Below are 12,831 nucleotides of genomic sequence, written 5' to 3' on the forward strand. Positions count from 1 at the left end.
TTTTGTCTATTTTTAGGGTCACGCGGGGCTTTTTCTTTTTTTTTTTTTTCCTTTCCTCCTGGCAAGCGTATTTTACCCCGAGAATTTAATCTTTCAGACAAATAGTCTAACGTTATCTCTTTCCTCTGGAGACGGGATCAACTGCTTTCTCATTCCCCCCCCTCCTTCCTGGTAGTAGCGCTGATTGTAGCCTACAGCTGGACAAGTGTCAGCCGCCCAACGGCCGGCGGAGGCTCAAGTTGTATTTATTCAATTACTATTTTTTTGCCTCCTTGGGAAAAGGAAAAAAAAAATAAAATCGGTACGAAACGTACAAAATCACGAAGTAAACAGTCGGTGAGAATAAGCCGCTGAGCCGGGGCTACCAGGCTGGCTGTGCGGCCAAGTCCAAGCTCGCAATTAGCGGCGATTCATTAGGATTTAATAGCAGGTGCAAAAGCCACCCCCCTCGCCGGCAGCGCTGCCCGGCGGGGCGGGATCCCGCGGTTTTCCCGCAGCCCCCGGCCCCGCGCAGCCCCGACCCCGGCTTCGGGCGGGGGCTGGGGGGGCGGCCGGTCCCCACCGCGCTTCCCTCGCCTTTTTTCTCCCTGCGGAGCCGTGCCTGGCTGGGGATTCACTTTGGAAAAGCCAATCGCGCTGAGATAAAGGAGTTGGAGGGGGTGGTTGGGGGGGGGCGGCACCGCTGCTGCTTTCTCCGAGTCCCAAAAAGACAAATAGATAACTAGCCCCGGAGGTAAGCTCCGGAGGAGCCTGGGGGGGGGTTGTCTGCCGAGGGGGTGCTCCTCCCGGGGGGACTTGTCCCCCGCGTCCCGGCGGTCCCGGGGCTTGGCCCCCGGCGGCGCGGTGACACCCAAGCGTGGGGCAGGATGGCTCCGAGCCGTCTGATGTGACGTCAGCGAGATAGAGAGGGAGCGGGGCCCTAATCGCTCCCAGATGTCCCTAATAAAGGATAGAGAGGCTTAGAGCGCGTCCGAGAATTAATTTGTAATCAATGCCCTCCAATCGCATCATCAAAGCGGCGACAATTCTGGAGGAAAACGGGGGAACTGGGGAGGGGGGGGCACACACACGCATATATACACGCACACATAGACATATATACACACACCCCCCACGCCGGTTTGGAAGGGGGAGAGGGGGCCACAGCGATGCTCCAAGCTGGAATTTCTGTGAATCTCTATAATTCAGATAACGCCGCCGCTGTGACACTCCCCCCCCCGCCCCCCCGGCTCCCCGCGCGGGGCGACCTGGAAAGGGCTGAGCAGGAATCGGCCCAAATGGAAATGGAAAAGAGCGGAGCTCGTTTGCAAAAGGCGCATATTTCATGGCCCGCAAAATAAATATATATATAAAAAAAAGTAATAAAAAATCCCAAATTAAAAAAATATAAAACACCGATAAGGCCCTCGTCGCAGCAGAGGGGATTATGCCATGCGTTTTCTTCCCATCGCTGCTCGGGGCTTTCCTCGGCGTGTATTTGCGAGTCGCTGGGCGAGAAAAAAGGAGGATTAAGGTTAAGTTTTCCAGCGAAAAAGGAGGATTTTTTTTTTTGCCTAGAGGCGATGCTCCAGGCGGCGGGGCCGGGAGGGGGGAGTCGGCAGGCGGCTCCGCACCCCGCCGCGCATCCCCCGTGGGATCTACATCCCTCTCCCTCCTTATTTTATTTTATTTTTTAATAATAAAAATTAAAAGAGGTATGAGGGGAGGACGAGATGCACCTTTATCAACTGGGCAAGGGAAAGCAAACAAGGCGCGGGGGAGATTCTTCTCTCCGAGTGTGATAAAGAAAAAGACGGTTTTGGGGGGTTGTAACCCCGCTGCCAGCGGGGGCGGCCCCAGTTGTTTTTTTTTGGTGGGGGAGGACACAATGGGACAGGACATCTACCTGCGCTGCGGCGGGGTCTCCGCGGGAGGCATTTCCTTGGGAAGGCGGGCAGGGATGCGGCCCTGGACCTGGAGAGAGAGCCAGCTTGGGTTAAATTGGCACTATTTAAGTAAAGGTTTAAAATACGAACCCGGATTTTATCCTGGAAAAAAATGGGGAAACCTTTGCGCTTAAGCGGGAATGGCCGAAAATACCTAGAGCAGCTTCTTTATGGAAAAAAATAAGGGTTTTTTTTCCCCTCGCCTGCCGGCAGTACGGAGGGATGTCAGGGTATTTCCCAGCGCGGGGTGTCCCCACCTCGCCGGGGGGAGCAGAGACGCCCCCGGCCCGGCACCGGGACCCCGGGGAAGGGGTCGGCAGACGGGGCGGGGGGGGAACTGCGGGGACTGAAGCGGGGGGAAAAGAGAGATCGCACCGGGAAAGCGGCCGAAGGCGCTTAAAAGGAGCCGGAGGGCGGGCTGCGGCAGTTCGCACTCCGAAAAAAAATTTTTAAAAATTAAAAAAAATTTAAAATATTCGCTGGAAACGTGCAACCCAGGAGAGTTTTGGGAACCACAAAGTTAATATTAAGTTCACCGTCGCTCATGGTAAATCTTACATCTATCCCCCCCGCGGTAAATCCCTCGCCTTTTTGGCTTTTTTTCTTCCCTGGCGTAAAATTACCTGCTGCACCATCGCTCCCAGCAAAGCCCCCCCGTCCGCCCGTTCCCCCCCCAGCTCCCGGCTGCCCCGCAGGACCCCCGCACCCCCGGCCGCGTCCGCTCCCCCGCCTGCACGGAGAACACCACCGCAAGGAATTCCTGCCTTTCCAGCCCCGCTCCCGGGTCCTGCTCGACACTCAGGGGCTGGCGAGATCCCTCCCTCCCTCCACCCCTCCTTTCACTCAGCCGCTCGGTTAAAAATAAACTTAGGAGCCATCTTTATAATTTAGTTTACTTCCGAATATTTTAAATATTATGAAAAAAAAAAGCCATAAACAACGCTGTTATTCAAAACATTTTGAGGTATAAAACATAAAAAGATTTGGGTTTTCTTTTTTTTTCCTTTTTCTTTTTTTTTTTTTTTGGTTTTGTAAAAAACACACACAGTGGTTTATTGAGTACTTACAACGTTTACACCTTCAATATTAATTAGATTCCACTTTTTCCCTTACGGACGGAAGTGCACATAACCAATAACTGTTGAAAACATCTTCAAATACTGAACGACCACAACAAAATTACAACACTAAATACCGAGTCAACCGAAACGTCGGTGCAACTGCTTCTGTTGAAATATAACTTTATAATCCCATGAATATTTATATCCAAAAGGCCAAGTATTAAAGATACACTTCACATACACACTAATGCCAGGGAGGGATATTTTTTTTTGTTGTTTTGTTTTCCTTTTCTATGGTTCTGTTTTCCCCGTGTGTTTTATACAGAGCAAATAACATTCACGAAACTATTAGAGACAATACCCCTTACCAAGCCGGAGTTTCCTCTTCATCTATGGAATGCTTTTTCCCTCTCCTTCAAATATCCACATTTTGGGGTGGGGTGGGGGGGAGAAATTGCACATAAATAAACCGGACGATTCCAAATACCGAGAGTCCTCAGAGGGGAGCTGGCTGCCGGGGGTGGGGGGGAAGCAGGGGGCTCCCCCCGTCCCGCCGCCCTCACTGCTTGAGCTCCAGCGCCCAGACGTGCTGCGGCCAGCCCGTCCGCCCTTTGGTTTTCTTATCGTTGCTGCTAACTGTGCTTTTCAAGATTTCGTTCTGGGGAGAGAGAGAGAGAGAGAGAAAGAGGAGAAAAATATTTAAAAAAATCCAGGTTAGAGATACTTCTCCCCTCTCTGGGTCGCCTCTGCCCCTGGAACGGGCCGGGGGAGGCGGGGACGGGCTGGGGGATGCCGGGCACCGGCGAGGATTTGGGGCGAAACACCGAAATCTGCGGCAGCATCGCGCCCGGCGGGGGAGGGGGGGGGGAGAATGTTGCGAGGCTCGCAACAGCTCGCACAGCCGCGAAAAGTCAGGAAAAAAAAAAAATAATGAAATGAAAATAAAATAAAATAGAAGCGAAGCGCAGGAGAGCCGCGGGCCGCCGAGCCGCGGCCTGCCGCCGCTAACGGCCCGGTGCTGGGGACACCGGAGGCTTCTCTGCGGCGGGACGGGGTGCGGGACAAGCCCAAGCCCCGCAGCGCACCCCCCCCCCCCCGGCCGCCGTGGCCGCTGCCCGGCCGGGGACCGCGCTGTCCCCACCGACATCACCCCCCCCCCCATCCTCCCGCCGCCCCCCCAGCACTGACCAGCTCTTTCTTCCTCTTCTCCTCCTTCACGTCTGTCTTCTTGATCTCTGCCTTGAAGGCCTCCGCCTCCCCGTTCTGGTCGTCCTTGGCCAGCAGGTCCATGAGGTAGGCGATGTAGCTGGTGGCCAGGCGGAGGGTCTTGATCTTGGAGAGCTTGGTGTCGGCGGGGACGTTGGGGATGCACTCGCGGAGCTCGGCGAAGGCGCTGTTGATGCTCTGAGTCCTGCGCCGTTCCTTACGGTTGGCCGTACCCCGCCGCTTCACCGGCCGGGGCCCCCCCAACCCGGGCGGGCCGTTCCCGGGCGGCACCCCCCCGTAATGGGAGTGGTCCATGCCCGGCGCCCCGTTGGCGTACTCGGGGCTGTAGGACAGAGCCATGCTGTAGTCGGGGGGGGACATCTCCGGGTGGCTGCTGATGAGCCAGCCGTGGAAATAGGGGTTCTCCTCGTGGCCGCAGCGGCTGGCGGCGGCGGCGGCGGCGGCGGCGGCGGCGGCGAAGGGGTAGCCCTCATGGTGCACCACCGGGTGGTGGGGGAAGCCGCCCACCAGACTCATCCCCGCTGCCTACCGCACCCCACCCCGCCCCCCCCGGCCCCCAAAACAAAGAGTTTCCCCCCACCCCCCCCCCACCCCTCCCGCCCGCCCGCCCCCCGCCCGCCCCCACCGGGGCGATGCTCGCCGCCGCTCGTCCCTAGCGCTGCCCCGCCGCCCGCCGCCCCGCCATCGGGCGCTGCCGCAGAGTCCCCGCCGGTCACCGAGCGATACCCCCTCCCCAGGCGCCGCCGCCGCCGCTCATGCGTTGTGCCTCCTCCTCCTCCTCCTTTCTCCTCCTCGCCCGGGGCCGGGCGCGCAGAGAGAGAGAGAGGGAAAAAAAAATAAATAATAATAAAAAAAAAAAAAAAGAAAAAAATCACAAAAAAAAAAAAAATAAAACGAAGCTACGGAGAGAAGTCGACCAAAACAAGATGGCTTGGCTTCCCAGCCCGGGCTCTTCCTCGCCTCCGCTCTCGCCAAGTCCGCCGCGGCCCGGCCGGCTGGTACTTACAGGCGGCCCCCCCGCTCCATGCGCCCCCGGCCCGGGGCTGCGCTCTGCCCGCCGGCGGGGGCCGTCAGGGCATCATCCCTGCCCGCCGCTGCGGGGGGGTCCTCCGCGCCCCGGCGCTGCTGCGGGGCATCGGCGGGGCTCGGGGCGCTGGCGGGGCTCCCCCGCACCACCTCCATGTACAGCTACATCTTTAGGGCCGCTCGGGTTAATATATGTCGTCAGAAGCGGCGGCCGCCAATGGCGACGGCGGGGGCGGGGCCCGCCGCCCTCCGCAATAAAACTTTTTTGATGTTCGCCCTGCTAATTGCCGAGCTCCTCTTTTAGGATTGGCTGCCCCTCCGCATCCATAATGTAATTAAAACAAGGGGGAAAAAATTATCATGGAGGCAGAGGTTAATGCAAGTGTTTAGCAGATGCCTTACTGTAAAATCTGCATTAAAAAAAAAAACAAAAAACCAAAAAAAACCCTAAAAACCAAAACAAAACAAAAAAAACAACCCAACCAAAAACCCAACAAACTCATTAAAACTTAAATATCGGATAATCTCAAAGCAGGTACAGTATGGATCCAAGGAATTTCTTGGCAAAAATCTATGTGAGGGCTCGGGACGCTCCGAGGTTGCTTCTCCGAAGCGCTTTGTGCCGCTCGGGTGGAGGAACGAATAAAACCGGCCTCGGAGAGGACCGCACCGACGGCCCGGTGTGGAAATGCCCCAGCAGCGCGAACCGGTGCTGCCGGTTCGCAGGCACGGAGAGAGCTCGTCGGCAGCTCCCCCGAGCAGGGAGACGGAGCTCCGTCTGTCACCCGAAGGCTGGCGACACAAGTCACCCAAAGGCTGGCCCCGGCTTCGGGCGGCTCCGAAGCAGCGAAGAGCTCGGGGCTGGGCCGGGGGTTTCTTCCCGAAAGAATTGCTGTGAGACACTAACAATAAACCCGACTCTAAATCCTTCTTTTCCAGCCTGCTGCCTGCGCCTCCGCACCTCGGCCAGTGCTCGCCCGGATGGCTTGCGCTCCCGAAGCCCGTGTCGCGCTTGTTTTAACTGGTCGGATCGGTAAGTCACCGAATATTTTTTTTTTTTTACAGCATGTTCAGAGCTTATTTTCTAGCTTTTACTAACCAATATATAAATATTTCGCCGCATTCCTGCTTCTGCAATAAAATAATAATAATAAAAAAAGCCCAGCGTCTGCGGAAAGCAGGTTTAGTTATCGAAGGGGAATAGTTAAATGTTTGTTTAACGGCCAGGCCAGGAGGAAATCTCCCGTAGCGATTTAGGTGTTTTGCTGTGGTAAGCTTGAAGACGTTACAGAAGGAAAATGGATCTCAAGCTGTAATTCATGGGTAACTTGGAGGCGAGGGGAATTGTTGTCATCTTCAGCTGGAGCCGAGCGTTACCAAATAGCTGCGAAATCGCAAATACCCGGCCGTACGTGTGTCGGCTGCCGGCTGGGCTGCTTCGGCGTATATTACAATGCAATCCTACAATATAGGCAGTGTGGAAAACTGTGTCAACAGGAGCTGAGAGGTCATAAATTAAAGAAAGAGAAAGATAGAGATGGAGGAGTCTGCGAAAGGAGGCGACAAGAACCGCCAGTCCCGTTTCTGCAGCAGCTCCGGGCGCTCCCCGGCCCGGCTGCAGGGGATGTTTTGGGGGGCTGGGGTGGGGGGGGGGGAAGAGGACGAAAAAGCCCCTCTGGTGGGAATCGGGTGGGGAGAGGAGGCGAGCTGAGCCCGGGCGACCCCGGCTGCCGTCCCGCTCGCTCCCGTAGCCGCCGCCGGGGCTGACGGGGGTTTGCGGTGGCCCGGGGGCTTGGCGGACGGGTGTGGGGGCTCCCGGCGGGGCGAGCCGTGCGGGGAGAGGGCAGGCTCGGCCCGGGGGGGGACCGCCCGGTGAGGAGCAGCCCGCTGCGGGAGCGGGAAACGGGGAAACAACGAAGGGGAAGGCGGGCGCCGGCCCCGCGTCTGGGCAGGACGGGGAGTGCGGGGCTGGAGCCGGCCGGGAGGACCTGCGGGGAGGTGGGGGGGGGACACACGACAGGGACCTGCGTGTGCATCAGTCCCTACACCTACCCGTGTGCGTCGGGGTGTAAACTGAGTGCGAAAGTGAAAAACCAGCCCAGCTGCAGAGCCGATGTGTGTACACACACATCTTGTACGCGCACACGCAGGCTCCTACTAAAATGATAAATATCTGTATCGGCATCTGCACACGCACACCCGTCCATTCGGGATTATCCTAAGGAAATGCCGTGTCTGCAGTGGGGATTTTTTTCCATTTGAGGAAGGCGGGGGGTGCGGGCAGGGCCCTGGGGCGGCCGGGCAGCCTGTCCCGCCTCCGGGGATGCGGAGGATGCGGGGGGGATGCGGGGCTCAACCCGCAAAACCCACCCAGCGGCTTCTGCAGCCGCTCCTCGGCTCGGTTTTCCTGCCATATTTCCCTCGGTGGGAAGAAGGAGCGGGCATTGTCAAGGCCGGGAAGGTATATTGGCTTTGGAAACGGGGTTGTGTTTCCCTGCGCTCTCCTTCTTTGCGCAGGAGCTTCCCAAAATCCCGCAGGCTGGGCTGCGGCGGTGACAGCCCCTGTGGCCAGCCGCGCCGGCCACCCCGATAACATCTCCAAGGATGAAGGGAACGGAAAACATGAGGCAGAGAACAAGTAATAAAAGATACAGGAGATACCGATCGGAACACCGGCCTCCAAAGCTAGCATCATTATTGCTTAATTAGCTTTGGAGAAAGAGGGTCTCTAGATAAAGCGCCCAGCAGGGTCTTTTATATAGATTTCCCCCCTATCCCCCAGCAGTTGTTTACGCGTTTTATAAAAGCGAGTTTCGGAGCAAATGCAGCTCTTGTGTCCTCCCTCAGCTTCTCACTGCTCGGGCTGCACGATGAGGGGTTTTACAGCCGTTCCCGTTTGATCGGCGCGGTGGAAACCGCCGCAGCCCGAGGTGCCTTTCCCAAGGCTCGGCTTCGAGTCCCTTAAAAACCACCAGCGTTTTGCCGATTTATTGATTTGATTGGATTTTTTTCTTTTCCCCGTGCACAAACCATTTGCTTAAAAAAAATAAATAAAAAGAAAAAAAAAAGAAAGAAAGAAAAAAAAAAGAGAAAGAAGGAAAAAAAAAGAAGCTCTAGCCTTATGTCACTTATTTCCCTGCCAAAATGGTTGCATGTTAGGCAGCGATTTATCTGGGCTCTGCTGCCAGACAGGACTTTCCTCGCTCGCTGTAATTAAGAAATTTTGGTGGCGACTGTGCCGAGGCTGGTTTTCCCTTGCCTTACTCCCCCCGCTTATATTTACATTTTTATTTATTTATTTGTAAACTTTGTTTCGTCGGGGGTCTGTGCGTGCGGGGGGGGCTGTACCGTCACTTTTGCCCCGCGGTGGTCGCCGCTCCATCCCCGCCGCCCTCCGCGGCGCGGAGCGGGAGGAAGGGGCTGCCCTCGCCCCCGGTGGGTGCCCGGGGGGCGGCGTGGGGGGGGAGCTTATCGCCAGGTCACTCCTCTCCTGCGGGACACGGGGCGAGGGTTGGGGGGGGGATTTGGGGCTCACAAAACAATAGAGCTGGGCACCCTCCCCAGCCCGGCCTGGGGTGAATTCAGCTACACTACAAATTAAGCTAATTTCTCCGAACCAGAGGCAAGAGTACGGGCCCGGGGAAGAGGTGAGGAGGCTGGGGGGGGGTTGGGAAAACCGCATCTCCTGGGGACTGTCGTCTCGGGGGGGGGGCGGTTGGGCCAGCTGTAGCCAGGCCGGGCCGGGCGCTTGAATGAGCAGGCCCGGGGCAGAAAAAAGCCCGGCCGGTGCCGAAGAAGCTGTTTCCTCGTTCTTTCCTCTTTTTTTGCATCTTCTCCCCCGGTACCGGTGGGGTGATGCTGGGGGGCAGGCAGCCCCCCGGGGCAGGTCAGCGGGGCCGGTATCGAGCCCAGCCCCGCGCCGGCTCCCCCCTTTTCGGCTTTATATTTTTAATTAAATCAAATAATCAGACCCGCCACAGCACCCCAAAGGCACCCCAAAGTTCCTGGCACCTGAGGCGCAGCCCTGGCCGAATAGACGGGCCCCCCCGACGGCTCCCAAAGGCCCGGGGTGCGCGGCCGGGAGTGGGGGCTGCGGGTCTGGAAAAGCCGGGACGCGTTTGGATTTATGGAGAGCACGGTGTCGTTGACCTGAGACCAGAGGTATGGGGAAGGGACACCCCCCCCGGCTGCGTTTGGGGGTGCCCGAGGACTCCGTGTCGCAGGGGTGCCGCTCCCGGATCACGGCGGAGGAGTCGGCAGGAAGAAAAAAACCCGCAAGAAAACCGATTTTTGGGAAGGGGCTCAGGAGAAATATCATTTGAAGGTCAACCTGTCAGTGCGGGTTAATGGAGAGGACTTGTGCCTGCTGGGCCTGCTCCCACCGCCGCGGCCGGGGCTGGGGCAGGATCGGGCCCAGCAGGCCCGAAATAATTGCTGCCGTTGGAGGTTGGAGGAACCCTGGTTTACGTTACTATTATCGGTAACGAACGTCCACATATTTCAGGCATGATAATCTCGCAGCCGTTGTGTATACAGAAAAAAAAAAAAAGGGAAAAAAAGAAAAAAAAAGGGGAAAAAAGAAAGAAAAAGAAAAAAGAAAAAAGGGGAAAAAGGAAAGAAAAAGAAAAAAGAAAAAAGAGGAAAAAAGGTAAAAGATAAAAGAAAAAAGATAATAAGGAAAAAAGAAAAAAGAAAAAAAAAGAAAAGAAAAAAAAAAGAAAAAAAGAAAAAAAAATCAGGGAAGAGCAACCCCCAAGACACTGACCGCTCCGCAAGGCGCGCTGAGGGGCGGTGAGCGCGGGACGGGACGCGTTCTCCCGTCGCATGTGTAAGCAATTACTCGAGGATTGCTTATATTTGTGACCGAGGATCCAGAGCTGCATTTAGAGCCTGGGCAGGAATCACGGAAAGAAAAGAAAAACACAACGTACCCCAACCAAGACCCCTTTTTTTTTGTCTGAAGAACGGCGGTAAAGACCGTATAAAATTCTGCAGTGAGGGCACAGGGTGTCTCTATTGGTTTGTCATTTATCTATCCTGTGCACACGCATGTTTAATCACGCACGTGGATGTATACAGACACGCACACGGTTTTTTTTTTTCCACGTAAAGTTGTTTGTATTCCTGGGAAAGGGCATCTTAAGCCGCTCTTGAGCTCGGCGTTGATGCAATAGGTCGCGAATTAATGAGTAAGTTGTCCTCCAGCATCCGCAGTTGAGGCGTCGGAGGAAGCGGAGGGCAGGCTGGCATCGCTTGGGGTCTGGGCTAACAAAAAAATATCACCACTTCTATTGTCATTCTTCGTGGAAAGTCTTCATTTAACAAGGCTGGGGTTTGGGCAGCGTTCATACATCAAAGGCAACCTCGCTGGGCTTAAAAAAAAAAAAAGGGGGAAAAAAAAAGGGAAAGATCCCTCTGGAGCAGTGACAATTAACTGCAATTTCGCCCCAAACGCGGGTGTCCTCCCGGCGGTGCCCCCCCACCACCGCACCGGGTGCTGCCACCCCCCCCCGGCCCTCGCTGCGGGGCAGGGGCTCCCCGCACCCCCCGGCCGGGTCCCGCAAATCCCGGCCCCGCACTTGGCGGCGGCGGCGGCCCCGCACCGCGGTTCCTACGCGGCGTGTCGCGGTGTGTAACCGATCCGGCCGAGCGAGGTCTTTCTCGTAATTTGGATACACCGAGTCTCCAGTTAATGACATATAATCAGCCCGTAGGTCACTTGGTCATTCTCTTATTACAAACCCCTCCTTGCTCTCTCTGATCTCCTTTCAAACTGAATTTCACACAAACAAATAAAGCAAGACAGGGACAAGTCCTTAAAATACAAGAGCGAAATATTGGAGGATTGCTGGTGGGGCAACTATAAACATTTTTAAAAGAAAACCCGAAAAGATAGGAAAGAACATCTTATCGAGAAAGAGAGCATTGTGTACAAAACACGGAGGGGAAAACGGTCTGGCTTCTGTTAGAAATGACATAAAATTAAAATAAAAATAATTACAAACAGGAATGGCATAACATAAACAGAAGGGAGGAGGCTTTGCTAGAAATGCGCGGCCGTACTGTAGTTTGTTCTTACAGATGCTACGACCGGTCCCTGGGTACGCAGAATGTTTATTTGCTTCACTTTAGTCGGAAAAAAAAAATAAAATTTAAATTGTCTTTTTTCTGTAGGAAGGTAACTGAAGAAGCCGGGCACTGGAGAACCGAGTGTCATGTACCTCCTCGGACCTGCCGGGAAACGGGGCCGCGGCCAAAACGCTGGGTGTAAATGCGACAACAAAAATAAATATTTTAACATCGCCGCGCAGGACGTATTTTACCGAGTCAACACGTTGTTTTTCTGCTTTTCATTTTTCTTCCCTCTGGGAAGAGACGATGCTCCCTTTTTTATTAGGTATTCCCCGGCAGATCAGTTTTGATCTCCGTCCAGGTGTGTGTCCATAGATCTGCGCGTACGCCGAGCCCTCGGGGAGCGGGGCCGGGCGTTTTTCGGGAATTCGAGTGGATTTGTCCCAGCCAGAGGAGGGGGGACATTCCCATCGGGCTCAGGCTGGAGGAAGAGACCTGGAAGAGGCGTCAGTGTGTCCCCCCCCGTAGGCGTTGTCACCTCTCAAACCATCCCCGACGTGTGTGGATCACGGCGCTCGGCAGCCGGCCGGGCTGCAGCACTAGCCCGTGGCTACCGACGGGTCGGGATGGCGCAGGCCGATGGTGGGGGGGGGCTGGAAAGGGTTAACCCCCCCCCCAGCCCCCCTGCCCGCCGCCGCTTCCCTCTAGAGGTCTCATTAGGGAAACCCTCGCTGCTATTTCCAGCGTTTCCTCCTCAATCAGCCGCCCTCAAACGCGGCTCCACAAACAAATTGGCGGCAAAAAGCGCCGATCTGGTCACGGGCGAGGCCGAGCCAATATTTCACCCGGGTTTGCTTTGGAATTACGGCCGGGTTCGTGGCTACCTGCCCGCCACCCCCCCTCGCCCCTCCCCGCTGCCACCTTTGCCGCTCGGCGAGGGATCTGGGGGGAAAAAAAATGTCAAACTTTCACTATCAAAAGCAGAATCTCCCGGTCCAAACGCTGCCCGTGTTTGTTTTTTTTTTTTTTTTTTGGCTGCGAAGCCAGGACCCCCCCCCCCCCAGCACCAGAGGTTGCCCCCGCCCCAGCCCGCCCCCCTTTCCCTGTTAAACCGCTGTTATGATTTGTTATATATTCCTCCCCCCCCCCAGCTGCTTACTCTTGTTTGACTGTTGTACGAAGCCGCTTTAAATCTTCGGCAGGAAGAATAAAAGTTAAAGGCGCTGGGGCGGGTTCCGCCAGACCTGCGGGTCCGCCCGGTCCCCGCACCGACCCCCCCCGGGGCTCCCTGAGCCTCCTCAGCGCCGCAGCCCCCCCGCCCGAGCCAGCCAAAATAGGAGCTAATTCCATTATGCCCGAAAGCCGGGGTGTAACAGGGGGAAACTTCGGCGCTGAGGAACTAAGCTGCTATATTTGCTTTGCCATAAACCGACGGGAATATTTTACGGTGGAGGGGAACGGTACAACACGAAAGGGAAATATGACAATAAATCTCTTTTTTATGGATTCTCGCCAGCAGC

General features: G+C 55.9%; 1 protein-coding gene and 1 long non-coding RNA gene across 2 annotated transcripts; one reads left to right on the forward strand and one right to left on the reverse strand.

The window, feature by feature from the left end:
- Positions 1–2,804: 2,804 nt before the first annotated feature.
- Positions 2,805–4,737, reverse strand: HAND2 (heart and neural crest derivatives expressed 2). Its single transcript, XM_054203235.1, has 2 exons — positions 4,175–4,737; positions 2,805–3,644 (listed from the first exon to the last, which is right to left on the reverse strand). Exons 1-2 carry the CDS (start codon positions 4,727–4,729, stop codon positions 3,546–3,548), a joined length of 654 nt encoding a protein of 217 aa, XP_054059210.1. The 5' UTR covers positions 4,730–4,737; the 3' UTR covers positions 2,805–3,545.
- An 802-nt stretch (positions 4,738–5,539) lies between these two features.
- Positions 5,540–11,632, forward strand: LOC128910400 (uncharacterized). Its single transcript, XR_008466707.1, has 3 exons — positions 5,540–5,774; positions 6,179–6,272; positions 11,414–11,632. It is a non-coding gene; the product is annotated as an uncharacterized LOC128910400 (long non-coding RNA).
- Positions 11,633–12,831: the final 1,199 nt, after the last annotated feature.

The sequence above is a fragment of the Rissa tridactyla genome, chromosome 5 (genome assembly GCF_028500815.1).
Source record: "Rissa tridactyla isolate bRisTri1 chromosome 5, bRisTri1.patW.cur.20221130, whole genome shotgun sequence".
NCBI classification, from domain to species: domain Eukaryota; kingdom Metazoa; phylum Chordata; class Aves; order Charadriiformes; family Laridae; genus Rissa; species Rissa tridactyla.

What these genes read in the sequence shown, in the direction of transcription:
- HAND2 (XM_054203235.1), bottom strand. Translation starts at nt 4,729, where the DNA reads ATGAGTCTGGTGGGCGGCTTCCCCCACCACCCGGTGGTGCACCATGAG. An exon ending in AGAAGAGGAAGAAAGAGCTG is followed by an intron (nt 3,645 to 4,174) that starts GTCAGTGCTGGG and finishes CTCTCTCCCCAG; the next exon opens with AACGAAATCTTGAAAAGCAC.